Below are 16,163 nucleotides of genomic sequence, written 5' to 3' on the forward strand. Positions count from 1 at the left end.
AGCAGCGCAAGACGACCGTGCCGGCGAAGCACAGGCCGGCGCGCGCGAGAACTGCTTCCCAGCAGGCTCTGGCCGCGCAGACAAGAGGCAGCCACGAAATCCTCCGCAGAGTGAATCCGGCCTGCCCCCTGCCATAGTCATCACCGTCCACAAAAGTGTCTTCAAATTTGTATCGGTGGACTACTGTCACTGCCTTAGCACCGCCGCTGAAAATCAGAAGCGATGCGAAGACGTGACACGCTATCAAGCAATCCGTAGGATCGTGGCAGAGCAGCGAAGGTAGCGCACCGTCGACACGGCAGCTACCGATCCGCTACTGCTTGACAGGACAGGTCTTGCGCGGCATCGCAGGAGGTGCCGACCCTCCTTCTCCGAGCATGCACTATGCACACCCCAGACCTGAGCGATAGGGATAGCCACACTGCTGACTCGCGTGTAAACTACTCACCGCATGATGCAGGGGCCGACGGTGACCGCTTCGCCAATCCCTCCGAGCTCAGAAGATTTCCCTACTGCGATGGATTCAGATCAGTGGTAGGAAGAGGAATTGAGGAGAGAGAACCCAACGAGCCCAGTGACAATATGCAGCAAAGTACGGGTGTGCGCACACCAGCGTACTATCCCGAAGACCTAGAGTCGGCCGCTGACAATCGTAGGCCCTGAGATATTGCTGCAACCCGCGTTCGTATAAATACAAGCTGTACTTTGGGAACCGGGCGATAGGGCCACTGTGTCTCCCTCTCCACAAAAACTGTACGGCTTACCAGGATTCATAGATGCCTGTACTCAGAGTATGGTTTGCCTTCAGGAAGGACAACATCCCAATGTACGACAGGTGTCGATGTGGGACACCGAGGAGCGGATGAGCTGGACGGCGAAGATGAGGGTGGACGGCCCACGAACAAGGAGCATTATAGATAAGCGCCGACGATGAAGATGTGGCTAACGTGGGAATGATCATATCGGGTGTAGCCTCTACTTACCGCAGCATCGACGACGTCTCTCAAAACTCGTCGAGAGCCTGCAAGTTCCGTGCAGTGAACTCTCGCGCGAATGCTGCTCGTCTCGCCTTCTCGATAGCGGTCGTTGTGTAATGAAACTTTGATGCCTGCGTGGTGGTGGTTTGATCCAGAAAGTCCCAGTCAGCTTGAATATTATCAGTAGTATGTATCTTCGCTCTCTCCCTCCATGAATCTGCTAATGGGGCGATGCTTGGAGTTCAGAAGCGCAAGACAGTTCTCCTGTGAGGTCTCCGTTCGTGACGAACGCAGCAATGACCCGTTTCACGCTGCACGCACGCATAGTCAAATATTCTCCTGCTCTCGCTCATTTCACTCGTTCCAACTCAGAGCGGCGGCAGCTCCATGGATGTACACTAATCCCAGCGTACCGCGACGCTGCTCACCAAGGAAGGCGTTCCCCATTGTAGCGAATATACGCGCCACTGTAAGCATGGGTCAAGGACCCTCGAATGGCGTCCGTAACACCGTCAATGCACTCCGTGATTGTGACCGGCGCACCAGGACCATCCATGTCTAACAGTGAGTCAGCGACGCAGGTTGCGAAACAACAGAGAACGATCCTCACCAGTATGGACCCAGCCGGGATGGAGGAGGTTGATCCTGAGGCCTGAGGTCAGGACGCTGATGAACCTGCTTGTATGTCTACATGGTCCTCTTTGTCAGTCGCATTGCGACGCAAAGATCTGTTGAGGGACGTACGAGCATGTTGAGAGGGGTCTTCGCGAGCTAGCAGAACGTGTAGATCACACCCATCCCGTGCCCGATACTGGCGAGGAAGCTTGAGGCGTTGGTATTTGTTGCTCTTCCTGACGAGTGAGATGAGCACCTGGCCAACGACCGCGGGCCCAACGGGGACCATGATATCCGTGTCCATGCTGAAGGTCAGGCCGCGCGCAAAAAAATAGCGGGAGTCTTCAGTGTGTGGGAATACCACCAGGAAGGCGTCACTTCGATGCTGCTACGCCGGCACCTAAGGAGTTGCTCTAGCGGTGGGGTCTCCTACACTGGTGCAGGTATACTCGTCCAGCTCGTTGTCGGGCGTAGTTTCTGACATCATGGTAAAAGTTCGGCATAGATTTCATGACTGCGCTGACAAGCATGTATAACAGTTCAGTTGGGGTCAAGACGAAGGTCGAGCACAAGTCTCAAATTATGGTCGAACACTTTACAAGCGTCCGTGTCCACAGCCCCCCGTAGCACAATGTAAGGTGTGACTTGCAGCCTAGCACCATTTGCGAGACCTTCCGGCGTGCGCAGCGGGAAAGGAGTCGAGGGGGGCGGAGAGTGTCGAGGACGCCAGAGACTCGGAAGCGAGACACGCCAAGGATATGTGAGCACGTACGAATGACCCCAAACTCACCCGCATCCCTGGTCCCGCCTCGTTCATAATTCGGGGGGTACCGCACTCCAACGACTATGGACGGGTACGCTCTCCAACTGCTCTTCCGTGAAGTTGGAGGACTTGCCCGAGTCCCCCGGACCGAGCGGTTCGACGATCTTGAGGATACCAGCTGGATAGTCTGCGTTCCGCCAAGGCGTCAGGTTGCCATAACGTCAACGTCAGAATCTTCCCATACAGGTTCGAACGAAGTAAAAGGTGTGCGGACGTACCTGTCTGGAGCCACCCCATGCACATACCGGTCGTCGTAATGCTTCGCCTGCATGTATGTCTGCAAAAGTCGCAACATGCCACGTCAACCAACCGGAGCCTACTATATGAGATTCGATTCACTCACCAGCATATTCAGTGCAGCCTTCGTGATTTTGTACGATGTATGCGGTACCGGTACCGTCTGAGCAGATGCTGCCCATCTGATTTGGGACGTTCACGACCGTCTTCTTGCACCAGAGCGGGAAGGGCGACTTGAACGAGCGTGGGCATGACAATGTTCGTCGCGACGCTCAGTTTATGTTGGCAGACTCGGCGCCTCCTATGATCCGTGGAAGGCGTCCCGCCGGTATAACAGTCCAAATGACAGACAGTGAGGATGTAGCAAGCGATTGATCGACCGAGTACGGTCAGCGCTGAAGGGTTCGACATGAAAGGCGGGTGCTGTTCGCAAGGGAAGATGAGAGTTCTTTCGGAAGCTCGGGATGGAGGACATAGACACGCACGACTCCGACTAAATGGGCATGGTCGTGTGCCACGCCATCTGAGCTAGCCCGATGATCAGAACGACGAGAGGTGGTCGATTTGTCTCGGTCCTGCCTGTTCCAGCATCAAATGTCAGCAAAGTTCAAGTCGAGCGCCGCGCGAAGTCATATGGGCAGAGAAAGACCACCCACGACTCCCAGGTCCGGTGTTGTTGACGATGCGTAAGTAAATTCCGCGCGCACAGCCTTGATGACATCGTCCGCACTATCACTATTTGGATTGACATGGGTTCGACATGGGTTTCGAGATATCCTTCTGGACAATATGCGACCTCTACTTTGCGCTGTCGGCCGGCACACTGAAGGCGGGCGCGCGTCAGGTATCCCCTGCAAGCTGCGACGACAGTGTAGCTGGCAGGACAGCTCCGTCATCTCGAAGCCTGGAAAGAGGAGGGTATAGTCACGTCACACAACAAGTATATCAACTCAGCTCAGCACTTTATTGTGCGAGCGAAGATGCTGTCAAGGCCAGTGTTATTGCTCGTCCATGACGTAGACAATAATGCGCGCGACGATGATTCTTCCAAGTTCGTGGAGGCGAAGCATCTCCCCATAATATACTTCACCAGACCTAAACTTCAAGCGTAAATTGTGCTTACCTCCGTAGTCGAATGGATGGACAGGTTCGACTAGTGGGAGCGCGGTTGTATCGGTCAACATAGCCTTGACTGCGAGCTGTCAACGAAGCATCCTGGGCGGCCGGCCTGAGTGCGGCATGGAGCACTCGCGGGTACTGGAGTCGTTGCACACCGGAGCATCTTAGAGCACGTATGCTGGGCCAATGTTCTGTGTCCTAGAAGTTGCTCGAAAATGTGCAGAGGAGAAGAGGAAGGAACTGCGTTCGGATCGCGCAATCATCATCGTCCGAGCAGCGTACAAGCAGCAGGCGCTTACTGACAGCCCGGGCAATGCGGCAGCGGCTGTGTCGGAACTTTCCGGAAGAAGGTTGTCCTGCGCCTCCTTGAATCCGCTGCCCTTGTGCTCCGAGTCGCTGTAGCCACCCTTCGACATCTCTCGTTCGACATCAGGTGCAGAGCAAGATACGGCTCAACTCCAGATTTTAAGGATGCATTCTATCAGTCGGTCGCCATCCCCGCTGCACGTACAACGCGCCGCCGGTGTCCGCCCACCACGAGTCGCAGGTTTCGTAAGTGCTCGGCGTTCTTCGAGAAAGCCGCCCCGGCTCGCTGATACTCCGTGCATATTGAGGTTCAGCCTTGTCAAGCCAAAACTCAAACTTGGCCGGCCATCCCTCCAGCTCCATCTTGCCACCGCAAAGGCCGAGGCGCTACGGATCAAGAAGCTAAAACTCGACGATTCGACATCTTCGACAGTGCACAGGAACCATGATGAACTGCCTGGCTGTACTCCACGAGAGCATGCGCGGTACAATGGCCACGTAACGATCCTTGATTCTGCAGCCGCACGTACAGCGGCGCCAGTGTAGGCATTACTCAACCCACACGCTCTAGACGCGCGCAGTTATGGGTGGTCATAAGGATCGCTCACACCACTCACAGCCTAACCGGGACGCGCACACTCTCCGAGTTTTCCACTCCCCATTCAAGCCGCTACTTCGACCACGATGGCATCCTCTCTCCCTCCCGGTACCAATATCGCTGCTCTGTACGTACTAGATCTTACCTGTCAAGTCGGGCGATAGTCGCTAACCGATCATCGTCACCATCGACTCAGGACTGCACCTATGGTATATGATTTGAATGCAGCTCTCGAGTTCGACATGGCATTGCTCAAGGATGACTTCCAGCTTTTTGGCCATCTCTTCAACTACGGCTGCTTCGGAATGCTTACCCTGCAAGTTGGTATGTCTCTATTTGGCGCTCGGCGTGCAGCTCCCGAGTAAAGCCTTGCAGTCGTGTACCAACAGTCCTTCCCTGCCGACTCCTTCAAACTGAAGGCATTCGGTAAGTCTCCCGATTAACTGTGTGCGATCCAACCGATCGCTGAACATTATCAAGTGTATGGGCTCTATGCTGTCGAGTGCGCTCAAGTCGCTGTATCGACGCACGATGCATACGAAGATTTCGCCGCCGGGTGGGGTAACATCGACGCCCTAAACGCAGGCCAGTTGTTGTGGCTAACTGCCGTCTTCAGCGCCATCGGTGAGCCCCTCGTTGTCCCATGCTCTATCGCTGTGGACCGCTGTTGCTAACGTCTCGGACGTCGCAGTATCGGCTGCGGTCCAGTGCTTCTACGCCTGGCGGATCTACCATCTGAGCGGCAAGATTATCATTCTGAGCGCTCTCATCGTTCTGGTGAGCCTTGCTTTCCTCCGGTTTCTTTCATCTATCCTCTTGAGCCAACCGTCACGATCGAATACTACAGGTCTCGCTCATGCAAGCGTCCGGCGCCATAGCCAGTGGCGTCATATCTCACCTTCTCAGTCTCGCTCACGTCAACATCGAGGAGGCGACGGCGCAAACGAGGAGTTCAACGATTGTCTGGAGAGTTGGAACCTTGGTCTGCGACCTCCTGATTGCGTGCAGTATGATATGTTTCGTGCGTTTGCTTCAGTTGTTCAGCCGTTCACAACTCCTAACCTTTTATGGCGTGTTTGCAACTGATAGCTCTCTCAAAAGAAGCAGGGAATACGCTCCACCGACGCTATTCTCTCCCGCATTATCACTCTGACGTTGGAGAGTGGTGCCATGACAGCGACGGTAGACTGCATCGACCTCGCCTTGTTCCTCTCCTTTCCGCTCACCAACTACCACTTCGCTCCGTGAGTACCAGTCCGACTACTGCATGCTTCCCCCCATGACGAATCACATACTGCATACTAACATAACGTTAACTCATGGACCTCCCCCATCCCGTTCTGCCTCGGACTCCAAAGCGCACTGGTGCTGAGCAAGCTCTACTCAAACTCGTTCATGATGCTCCTCAACAGCCGCGTCCAGACGCGCAACATGCTCGAAGGCAGCGGCGGCCTGCACACCAGCGGCGGCCAGATATGGTTCAACACCAGCATGAACGCCACCCGGGCCGACGGAGCCAGGAGGACTCGCACTCTCCGAACCTCAGATGGCACCCGCCGCGGCGGTTCTCCCCAGTCGCAGGAGTTCTCGCTCAAGAGGCTTCCCCCGATCGTGGAGTGCGAGATCTCCACGGTCGTGGAAAGGGACTATGACTATGATGACTCTGAGTCTGAGCCAAGGAAGCATGCTCCTTATAGTTCTGAGGACCCGGAGACGTTTGCTTCGGGCGTGTAGGACTTGGGTTCGACGCGGATCTTTGCGTGGCAGTGTACTGTAGCCAAGGGTATGTACTGGAGTACGGGCGATGGGTGTATGATATAGTGGGTTAGGATCAGTGTAGCTACAACTCGCCCAAGCGGCGTTCTGATGTGCAGAGCGATACAAAAACTCCAAGGCAGCGCTAACAGCTTGTCGGTCGAAATGAGGGGCGAGCCGCTCGACAACCGCACGCAGTTAAAGCCATGGGAAAGAGCACATCAAGTCGGCAAGGTTACACTGCCAACTATGACAGCATCTCGGCGCGGAAACCGCCTCAGCATGTGGACAGGCTGCGACTCGGAGAAGTGAATCAGCATCGTAATCCGCAATTCCGGCCTCTCCTGCCATCTCGACGGCGATGACATGCTCGATGGACGCCGTGTAACTGAGTCTAAGGCATCCCGCGGTGGAGTGCCGACGCTCCGGGGTCCCTTCGACTCCACTGACGACGGGACGCAACACTTTACAACAGCAAGCATTATTCTACAAGAGCCCTTATTTCATCTAGAAAGGGAAGGTGGATGAGCTGCGTGAAAAATGAACTCCAACGAAGGAAACGTACCTAACGACATACGCTTCACCGGAAGGAACCCATCATCAGCGGCCGTGGTGCTTTGCGAAGAGGGTGAGACCCGCGCCTCGTAAGCTCGCACTTTGTCGACGAGCAGGGCCTTCAGCCGCTCGCACAAGTTCTTCCGCACTGCCTCATCGTCCGTCTCGTCCTCGAGCGTGCCAGGGCACCATTTCGTCGCGACTACCCTGCGTCCTGATGTTTTGGGAGGTCGCTTCGCAGTACGCGTCGAAGTAGTAGGCGCAGAGCGAGCAGGAGAGCTTGGACATGCCGATGAAATGGATGATGGCTTCGCCAGCGCGCCATTGCTTGTCGAGCTCCACGAGAACGGCACATTCGCAGTGAATGCGACCATCAATGTCGACTGACAGTGGCGCATACCATGAGTGAATTGGTGAACGGTTTCGAGGGATTCACAACGTACCTGTTTGACCCTTCGTACTCTTGAATTTCTTCGTCAGAAAGTCCTCCAGTGCCTGCTCGGAAACGTCCGCGGAATCCAAAGCTCTGCGGAGAGTGTCTGCGGTTACAGGGACTTCGGCGGGTAGAGGGTCCGGTGTGGTCTTCGAAGCCAAGACAGTGCTGGTTAGGATATCCTCCAAGGTCCGGGAGCTGGCGATCTTGACGAGCTGGCCGAAGTCCTTGTGAGTAGAGAGGACCTTGTCCATCCAGTGCGCGAAGTCCACACGTTGCCCTCTCGCGCTGCGAGGAAGAGACGTCAGACCCATCCTGATACAGGTAGAACGTGAACTTACTGTGGATTGTGCTGAACGCACCAAAAAGGTTCGACTCCTTAGGTAAGGATTCGACCACGCTGGCGAGTCCTGCCAAAGTCCATCGGACATCATGGACAGCTTCGTCCGAGGATGGTGGTCCAGCTAGCTGCTTGTCAAGCTTAGCGATGAGCTTTCGAAGCAGTCCGACGTCCCCTTGCAGCATGGGGTTTTGCAGCTGAAGTTCCCCGTCCTCCAGCGCCTGCGACAATGCCTGTCGGTTCGCATCAACGGGAGCCGTGACCGCATCGCAAACTCGCTCGAAGGCAACGTGGCGAAGGGACTTGGTGAGGCGTTTGCGCATCTTGAACCACGAGTAGCGATAGATTGTAGCTTCGATACCCACCAAATTGGACAGAATAGGATCGTCGGTATCGCGGGGAATGAGATAGGGGATGGTAACTTTGGGACATGGGCCCGGGGAGTCCCCACTCCGTAGGAGTTTTCGCCCCGATTGTCGAACATCGTAGAAAGATTCAAGCAGGTAGACAACGTGTGCCAGGGCCTTGTCGGGGACGCTCTTGTTCGCCGAAACGATGACCCGAGTGAACTGCTGCGTGTGGGATGGCGGGAGGATGGAGAGGGCGAACACTTGTCCGTTTTCCTCGTCGACAAGGAGGCGGGCCAAGCTATCGATGACCGGAGTAGCGCGATGAATGCGACGATCTTCTGGTCTTGGGTTTGGATGTCTGGTGTAGGCCTTGATTCCTACGTGAGTTCCACTCAGAAAGAAAGCTAGGTGGTCAGGGTCAGTGGCCATCTCAAAGAACAGAGAACATATATATCAGAACCGAGTGCGTTACAGAGCAACTCACGAAGAGGAGAGGAGGAACACCGAGCGCCAGCGCGCAGTCACGACACGGTTGAAGGCACGTGGTACTATGCAGTTCGGCTTCCCAAATTGGAAGTTCGGCTAACTCGGACTCAACATCGGTGGTTTGGGTGAGGACCACCACCAACCACCATACAGATCACCTCCTACCACTGCTTACGCAACTTCTGCGCACTCTATCCCGTCAATTTATAATTTCCCCGACTGGATTCGAAGCCGCCTTCACTGGAAATAATGGCTATGGCCCGGGGCATACTCGACTTTCCAGAGGATTGCCTCCGCAACGTGTGCATGTTCATCTCGGACAAACACGAGAGAAGGGACGTCTATATGGCAGACAGTAACAGCCTGCTAAGCCTGGCGACGACATGTCGTGATCTTTACGACCCGGCTATGTCGGTGCTGTGGTGTGTTCTGCACACCATCGTCCCTCTTTTCTACACGCTCCCTGCCGATCTGTGCATCTTGGAACACCAAAAAGACGAAGGGAAGTTGGAAAACTCTGGGGAGGATAAGCAACGTGCCGTTCTGGTACGTACTCAATGGTTCTCGTCGTGAATAGTCGGCTATCGAGTGATTGACCATGCGGACATGCGACTTGAACAGCGCTTCTCTCGCGTGCCCATACCGGAAGACTTCGTCCAGTGGAAGAAGTACTCCGCCTTAGTCAGGCAAATTCGCTATCAGAGTTCCACGGAATCTCCTTATTCAAGCTCCTTACCCACCGTTTCCCGGGACACACTTTCTCTACTCGCCCTCTACGGCCCCCGTCCACTCGCTCCGCGTTTGAAATCCCTGCTATTCGAGGACTGCTATTTCCAGCGCTGCACAAACTACACGATGCGCTTCTTCTCTACCACGCTCACCCACCTCTGGCTAACCCTGGTCAACCCGACCTACGACTTCCCGGTATATGTCGGGTACTTCGCGAAGCACGCGCCAAATCTTCAGGTCTTGGTGCTCGATTGCAACCCACAAGCACAGCCATTGATGAAGTGCGTCTCATTCAGCCAGTTCGGGCTGCTTGAGCTTGTGCACCTTCGAGAGCTACGCATCCCCGATATCGAAACGTCCACGTCTGCCATTGCTGAGCTCGGTGCCCTCCCGCGCCTCCAGGGGCTCAGCCTTTCAGTCGAGACATCTTTTCGGAAACCTCGCGGCCATCTACCCGTATTCCGTGCACTCAAGCAACTGCACCTGAACACATGCCACTTCGCAGTAGCGGCCACGGTCCTCGAGGCGGTATTCGCCCCGTACCTGGAGGTCTTCAGGGTGAATTGCGCCCTCCCAGTCGTTCGTCATTACGAAGAAAGTTCGAGGGTGTCCGACGAGGATCTCCAGCAAGTCTTCACCGCCGTCGCTGAGCACCCGTCCTACGACACCCTCCGGCAACTGTCGTTTTTCATCTCCCCACTGCAGCTCCCGCGTAACATGTCCGACTTTATTCCTCCCCTCCTCAAGCTACCTGCTCTCACGAAGCTCGAGATAATCGGCTTCACCGCAATCACCGTAGACGATGCAACGCTAGACGCAATGTCGCGCGCATGGCCCAACCTCGAGTGTCTCAACTTGTGCCAGGCGGTGTTGTACCAGTACAAAACTGTAGTGAGGGATGGGAGAGAAGTAAGGGTGGCAGACGAAGAGGAAGGGCCTGACGTTCAAGTGCGTTCATTGTGGGTAGAGCCCAAGGCAACTTTGCACGGCTTGGTCCCACTCGCACTGCGCTGCCCGCGGCTGCACACCATTAATCTCGCTATCGACAGTTCCAAGGGCACGCCGGACGCACAAGTCACTCATTCTTCCGTTCCGCCGTCAAGTGCGATGCTACGGCTAGGGCGCGATATGGACCCCGACCGTGTCTTCCACAGGAGCCCGAGTCCGGAACCGCGTCTTCCATATGTCCTCCCCGAGAACTCCGCCTTAACACGGCTGTACGTCGGAATGTTCTCAGGACCTCCGAGGAACCCGGAGAAGGCTGCCACCCTGCTCTCGGCGATATTCCCCCATCTGCACGATGTCTCCCGTAGCTTCGAGGAAGAGGGAGATTGGCCGGAGATTGTGCAGGGCTGGGTGCATTTCGATGTCTTGTTGAGACACTTCCACGTCATCCGTTTCCAGGAGCAGACGTGGCGGCGAAAGCTTGCCGTTGCCTCTACGTCTGCGAGTCCTACTTGAAAGTCGGACAGGATTTCCAATATCACGATGATTGTATCACAGCGCTTCAGATGGTTACAATGTATGTGTACCTCATGGTTTTCACCCTCTATCTATACTCGAATCCTCGAAGCGATCGAAACCCAGTATCAAGAGTGTGCAACGCTTCACCACCAACGTACCTGACCGCGATATGACGGGATAACTGTATGGTCGTCATGCGAAGGCGACGCTCGGTGTTCACGCTAGCGGCATTGTGGGACACGTCGAGACTGTTCTCGGAGCTCTACAGGTCTGGAGAGCGTGTGCGAGGTAGGAATTGTGCAGTGAAGAAGCGGCGGGGAGTGGGACGCAGTACAGTATCGAGTGCAGACGCAAGCGTGCGAGGAAGAAAGTGAACAAGAACGAAGATAAATGAGGTATTGGTGAGGATATAACCCAGCGAGAGGTGGCGGGTTGGGGTGCATAGGTTGGTCGCATGGAGCGCCCTGCGTGGACAGCTTGCGTATGCTGCGTGTTGTCACCAGGCAGAGGAAGAAAGGCAGGCCGCATGGGTTGTCCCCATTTCTCGCACTTCGTCCTTAGTTCTCGACACCGCTGAGAAGGAAGGAAGCGAGTGCGAGTTCAAGCTATGTGCTGTACTGCGGCTGGCGTTACGTGCGATCCCGGACTCTGACATGCAGGAGAGTGCGAGTCCGACTTGTGTCTCGACTGAAACCGTGCGCGTTCGCTGTCAACGTTCAGGGATGGCCAGAAGACACAAGCGTCTCATAATAATAGAGACACGTACATCGTGTATAAAGATGCAGACGCAGAGACGCGCCCTGCACATCCGAGTGGGCGCACAGGTCCTCCCCAATAGCATAGGCAGGTCCTCGAGAGTCGATACGGCTGGTCCGCAACGTGTCACGATAGGTTCACCCTCCATGAGCGTAGCACACTGAAGTCGAGACGCGGGGCAGCCGACACTTCCGTCTACTGCAGTGCGGGGAGGCACAATGACCGATGCGGAAGAGTGCGCCGTGCATGCGGCTCGTGCGAATGAGAAGCCCTCCGTCTCCTGAGAAGCTGTCTCGTATAGACATCTTGACACAGGCGGACGTCGTCAAGCTCCGAATGATAGGTCGTGAGACGGTGCGAGCTGGTTGGGTCCTTAGTACTCTCGCGGTCCGTATGTACTCGTACATCGGTGCTGTTGGTTTTGTCGGGATTCGGGAACGAAGCTGCAGACACTATTCAGCATCTGTACGTCACATCGATGAGGCTCCAAGGTCTTATGTTCCAGCGTCCATAGGGCGAACATGAGTTGCCATGAGCGCGAAGCGGAGGGCAGGTTGAACTGCGCCAAAGATCGGTCCTCGGTGGCGGCGCCGCCAAGCATGCGTCTCGCGTACCTGAGTAGAAGCTTCGTGCTCCACCGGAGTTCAGCTGCACTTCAGTTGGAGAGACGGCGGGGCCCAGATGTTTCGCGATCAATAAACCGAGGAACGCTTCGACACATGTGCGCATCGGTGATCCAATGAACCGAAGGAAGTGCACATGTCCAACGACGACAGCGCCGGAGAGCTCGGAATTCTGAAGTAGGAAGTCAGCCTCATCTGTGCTGAACTTGACACAGTCGGACAACTCCGACGACGCAACACTCACCGCTCGCGAAGCTTGGCGATCGGTCCTGCGCATCGACGTCACATCCGCGCTACGCCACGCGGAACAAGGAAGCGATGACCTTCGGCGAAGTGCCAAGGGAAACGTGCGGCAGGAGAGAGAGGGAGGCAGGAGCTCGGTCCGCATCAGGGCTCTGGTCTGTCCTTGAAGCCATTAAGAGTGAGACAGGTTCGAGATTGTCGGGAGATGTGACTGCCACTTCACAGAGACGCGGGTGCTGGGCGATCGGTGCGGCAGCTGACGAGCTGTTCATGATGCGGGTGTGAGGAACATGGACGAGTCTATTGGGATGGCGTGAGTACCGCGAGGAACGCTCGTGGATGGGAGCAGGTGACCTCAGACTAGAATACGCACGTTCGGACACCGGTCGCTAGCAGGTGTTCGTGTTCGCCGACAAGGGAGAAAGGTGCCATAGAATAGTGGAGCTCGAGACTCGACATGGCCCGAGTGCCGACTTCTCTATACTGCGGTACTTCTGCAAGGGAACGACACGGACATCAGTACTGCAGGGACGGGTCTAGAGCGTACTCACCATCACTTCATTATGAAACCAAACCTTGCGTTAGATGAGCTTCGCGTTGACATATAGCTCTGCTTCGATTCGAGGCTGGATGCTTAGGTTCGGACCCTCGACCTGGCGGGGCTGCGGCCGCTGAGCCGGACCATGAATTGCACGTTGGCCCGCTGGGCGTCGGAGCGCGGACGAGCTCGCGGACATAGAAGCTTGCCTTCTTGACATGTTCTGTCATGACAGGTATGGATTCATAGTCGTCCAAGGGCCTAGTCACTGCGCGACGTCGAAGTTGGCGCATATGGCTAGGCAGAGATTCGAACGCAGAGCAAGAGCCCGGTCAGCACGCGACCGTGTCGGAGTCGGCGTCTTGGCCAGCTTGAGCACGAGACAGTTGATGTTACGAAAGCCGTGTCGAGTCTATGAACAGATCGATCGTCAGAGAAGACTCGAGTTGCCTGGACGAGATGAAGGAACGGCCAACGTCGGAAACGTCGGAACGCGCACCGGAATGCGGAGCGCCTGCTGCGGCCGCCACCGCCGTTGCACTTACAAAACGCCTCCCACTGCTCGTCGTCGGCATGATGAATGGCCACAACATGAGGCAGAAAGACAATATGTCAAGGGCGGCGACGTACCAGGTTGAACGTTCAGACTCGGAGGCGGAGGTAAGACAATAACTGGCCACAATAATCCCGCTTCCATCCCCGGGTTGCAGTTTTTACGCATCCGACGTGTCCGCGAGCAAGCTCAGTCAGTACACGCTAGGGCTCACGGTACGACGGCTTCATCACCAACAGCACCTGACCGTGATACGGCGTGTTAACTGTACGGCGGTCCTGCGAAGGCGGCCATGTCATGCCGTTTCTTCCACGCCTGCATCAAGCAGGCTTCGGGTTGCAGGTTGGACGTTGACTGATGAGGGTGCGTTGCTGGGAGAATCGTGGGACGGGCCTCATTGCTGCTGCTGCCCCGGAGCTGTGCCCGGGCGACTGCGACTGCTTGGCGTGCATGCTGAGGTGCCACAGCCAGCCGCACAGGACGCGCAGGCAAGGCCCAAGATACCAAAAGACGGGACACTGGAACCTTTCATTTTATTGATGTACGCCTCGGAACTCAACAGAACAAACCATATGCAGGGCTTGGTTCACGATAGCAGAGCCCGCGCATCTTGAGATGGTGACCGCGACGCTATCGTAGGGAGTCGGTCCTGAAGTCCGACGCGCATGTGGAATCAGAAACCAAGGGACGGAGCTCCACCACTTCTATCAGCGGGCTTCTGCTTCGTAGATTGCGCTTCGAGTACCGAGCCCTACTCCGAATGGGAACCGTAATGCGCTGGCCTCTGGGAGAGTCCGACTGAGATGAGTTGTGGAGATAGCGAGGGACATGATCGACGTCATCAATACTTTCCGAGAGGCGGGCCTGCGGAGCGACGAGAGCGAATAATAACTGTGTCCGGACACGTCAGATACACTGTAGCGACGGGCTCTCAGGCTCGGAGATTCGAAGCGAAAGTGCAGTCGGGGCTTGGGAAGTGCTTTGCGTCGATGTATGAGGCGCGGGATGGTGGAGATGTGAAAGCAGAGGCGAAATCGGCCATTGCGTGCGAAACTTGGGGTAGTGATTGGGACCGGGAGCATGTAGACATGCACGTGCGAGCACGCTTGCACGCGTACGGATGAGCTGCGGCACGAGTAGCCTTCAGTGCTTGAAGTTGACGACTTCGCCAGGGTGATAGAGCGAGAGCAGGTGTTCATGATCGCAAGCTTTGAACGTCGCCTGAGGCACCATGGTAGAGGAGAAGGATGGTGATCAAGCGAGATACACGGAAGACTGAAGGCTGCCAGGAACGCAGGGCACCTTGGTTCACTTCCGACGTCGAAACGCCGAACTAGACACACCTAGAAGGAGGCATCAGTCACACGCACCACGCCACACCAACCAAGAACAATGTCACAACCCAACGGAACACCAAAAGAGGAACGCCCCTCATACTCAACGACCCGGATACAAGAAGACGTACTGCGAGGGGCCCCGCAGGCGCGAATCGCGCGGGCGCAACATCTCATTGCTCTGGGTCATAGACGAGACCAGCACGCCACATATCATGCCGCAGCACTCTGCTGCCTTGTGCTCGAACGAATCATCCGAGCTCTCCCGTGAGTGACGAGAGGACCACGCTACACACCCGACACGCGGTTGCATGCCGCGGGGTGCACAAGAGGCCTGTGGGTGTCTCGAGTAGCCATCACAGAGGGGGGCCAACCTCTGCCCTGAACGTCCCAGGGACGTTCGCGGGTTGAGCGATAGGGCGTTACTTCAATGCTGGTGCTCATGGGTTGCTCCGTGGCCAAAGTGACGCACGGAGGGGCACCACACTAGTAGTATCGGATGGTACTCACATGATATCGGAGGCATCCACCGTGCAGGCAATATCGAGCCGACTTCAGGTGGATAACGGCTTGGAGTGCCCGCGTTCGCATCTGGGTCCTGCCTCACGGCGTCACAGGAGTTGCACGACCGGTAGAGACATATGATGTCGTGACCCGCAAGAATCAAAGACAATCTGTTGAGTCGCATTAGCCCGGCGTACCATGCCCAACGATGTAAGATGTAGAGCACGCCGAAGAGACATGACAAAGGGGCCCCTCATGCTCGAGCAAGAGACAGACGTCTACGTAGGCGTCATGCCGCTCTGGGCGCGGTGCAGATACTCTGATTGCAGTCCATACTGACCATCATGCCACCATCTCTATGCCTTCTCGCGAACCTAACGGTAGGAGCTCTCTCGCAGGTCGGCGACGATGAGGTGGTGATATGCGGATATCTTGCGGAGCTTTCTCAGAGGGACTCATAGGTCATCTCTACTCCGGACGCCTGGAGGGATTTCCATGAACCCAGGGATAGAGTATCGTCTGCAAGACGAGTGGCATCTAGAAAACAAGCTGAGCCACTCACCACTTCTTCCTGTCTTTCGAATCCGGATGGCCATGGAGAGGTAGGAGATGGTCCCATTAAGAGGAGATGAGTCCACCGAACAATCCCGTTGAATAATGAACACGCACAAGACGTACCGAATGCGAGGAGGACTTCGAGTTAAGATCGATGACCGCTACGTTGGACATGCCCCATCAGTATATAAGGCATGCATTTTGGTAAGCGTACGAAGTCGATCCGCGTCGGGGAAATAGCCATAGCCCTGTGAGAGAGTGGTACTGGAC

General features: G+C 55.9%; 6 protein-coding genes across 6 annotated transcripts; 2 read left to right on the forward strand and 4 right to left on the reverse strand.

Moving 5' to 3' along the window:
* Positions 1–1,401: 1,401 nt before the first annotated feature.
* L226DRAFT_574384 (uncharacterized protein) lies at positions 1,402–1,896 on the reverse strand (the record flags this gene model as incomplete). The annotated part of the gene is made up of 3 exons (XM_067685028.1): positions 1,402–1,535; positions 1,588–1,629; positions 1,722–1,896. 3 exons carry the CDS (start codon positions 1,894–1,896, stop codon positions 1,402–1,404), a joined length of 351 nt encoding a protein of 116 aa, XP_067531508.1.
* A 2,784-nt stretch (positions 1,897–4,680) lies between these two features.
* On the forward strand, positions 4,681–6,530 carry L226DRAFT_218218 (uncharacterized protein). Its single transcript, XM_067672973.1, has 9 exons — positions 4,681–4,802; positions 4,872–4,884; positions 4,945–4,999; positions 5,051–5,101; positions 5,156–5,299; positions 5,367–5,452; positions 5,523–5,696; positions 5,765–5,919; positions 6,034–6,530. Exons 1-9 carry the CDS (start codon positions 4,762–4,764, stop codon positions 6,407–6,409), a joined length of 1,095 nt encoding a protein of 364 aa, XP_067531509.1. The 5' UTR covers positions 4,681–4,761; the 3' UTR covers positions 6,410–6,530.
* A 465-nt stretch (positions 6,531–6,995) lies between these two features.
* L226DRAFT_538544 (uncharacterized protein) lies at positions 6,996–8,537 on the reverse strand (the record flags this gene model as incomplete). Its single annotated transcript, XM_067681519.1, is given in 4 exon segments — positions 6,996–7,155; positions 7,175–7,368; positions 7,429–7,698; positions 7,760–8,537. Coding segments are annotated over 4 exon segments (1,402 nt in total), but the record flags the coding sequence as incomplete, so codon positions are not given.
* A 675-nt stretch (positions 8,538–9,212) lies between these two features.
* On the forward strand, positions 9,213–10,893 carry L226DRAFT_218306 (uncharacterized protein). The gene has a single exon (XM_067672974.1). The coding sequence runs from the start codon at positions 9,450–9,452 to the stop codon at positions 10,782–10,784; it is 1,335 nt and encodes a 444-aa protein (XP_067531511.1). The 5' UTR covers positions 9,213–9,449; the 3' UTR covers positions 10,785–10,893.
* A 952-nt stretch (positions 10,894–11,845) lies between these two features.
* L226DRAFT_218351 (uncharacterized protein) lies at positions 11,846–12,867 on the reverse strand. Its single transcript, XM_067672975.1, has 3 exons — positions 12,783–12,867; positions 12,411–12,709; positions 11,846–12,338 (listed from the first exon to the last, which is right to left on the reverse strand). The coding sequence occupies exons 2-3, from the start codon at positions 12,552–12,554 to the stop codon at positions 12,000–12,002; spliced, it is 483 nt and encodes a 160-aa protein (XP_067531512.1). The 5' UTR covers positions 12,555–12,709; positions 12,783–12,867; the 3' UTR covers positions 11,846–11,999.
* A 1,256-nt stretch (positions 12,868–14,123) lies between these two features.
* On the reverse strand, positions 14,124–15,769 carry L226DRAFT_218436 (uncharacterized protein). Its single transcript, XM_067672976.1, has 3 exons — positions 15,679–15,769; positions 15,345–15,508; positions 14,124–14,843 (listed from the first exon to the last, which is right to left on the reverse strand). The coding sequence occupies exons 2-3, from the start codon at positions 15,423–15,425 to the stop codon at positions 14,208–14,210; spliced, it is 717 nt and encodes a 238-aa protein (XP_067531513.1). The 5' UTR covers positions 15,426–15,508; positions 15,679–15,769; the 3' UTR covers positions 14,124–14,207.
* Between the last annotated feature and the right edge of the window lie 394 nt (positions 15,770–16,163).

This window comes from Lentinus tigrinus (assembly GCF_003813185.1).
Source record: "Lentinus tigrinus ALCF2SS1-7 unplaced genomic scaffold L226scaffold_33, whole genome shotgun sequence".
Lineage (NCBI taxonomy): Eukaryota > Fungi > Basidiomycota > Agaricomycetes > Polyporales > Polyporaceae > Lentinus > Lentinus tigrinus.

Bases quoted from the DNA above. Each gene is read 5' to 3' on its own strand.
- L226DRAFT_218218 (XM_067672973.1), top strand. From the start codon at position 4,762: ATGGCATCCTCTCTCCCTCCCGGTACCAATATCGCTGCTCT. The intron at 5,453-5,522 runs GTGAGCCTTGCT...CGAATACTACAG, and splicing joins TGAGCGCTCTCATCGTTCTG to GTCTCGCTCATGCAAGCGTC. The intron at 5,697-5,764 runs GTGCGTTTGCTT...TGCAACTGATAG, and splicing joins CGTGCAGTATGATATGTTTC to CTCTCTCAAAAGAAGCAGGG.
- L226DRAFT_218306 (XM_067672974.1), top strand. From the start codon at position 9,450: ATGCGCTTCTTCTCTACCACGCTCACCCACCTCTGGCTAACCCTGGTC.
- L226DRAFT_218351 (XM_067672975.1), bottom strand. From the start codon at position 12,554: ATGCGGACCGAGCTCCTGCCTCCCTCTCTCTCCTGCCGCACGTTTCCC. The intron at 12,339-12,410 runs GTGAGTGTTGCG...TTCCTACTTCAG, and splicing joins ATCGCCAAGCTTCGCGAGCG to AATTCCGAGCTCTCCGGCGC.
- L226DRAFT_218436 (XM_067672976.1), bottom strand. From the start codon at position 15,425: ATGCGAACGCGGGCACTCCAAGCCGTTATCCACCTGAAGTCGGCTCGA. The intron at 14,844-15,344 runs GTGAGTACCATC...GCCTCCTTCTAG, and splicing joins GTGGATGCCTCCGATATCAT to GTGTGTCTAGTTCGGCGTTT.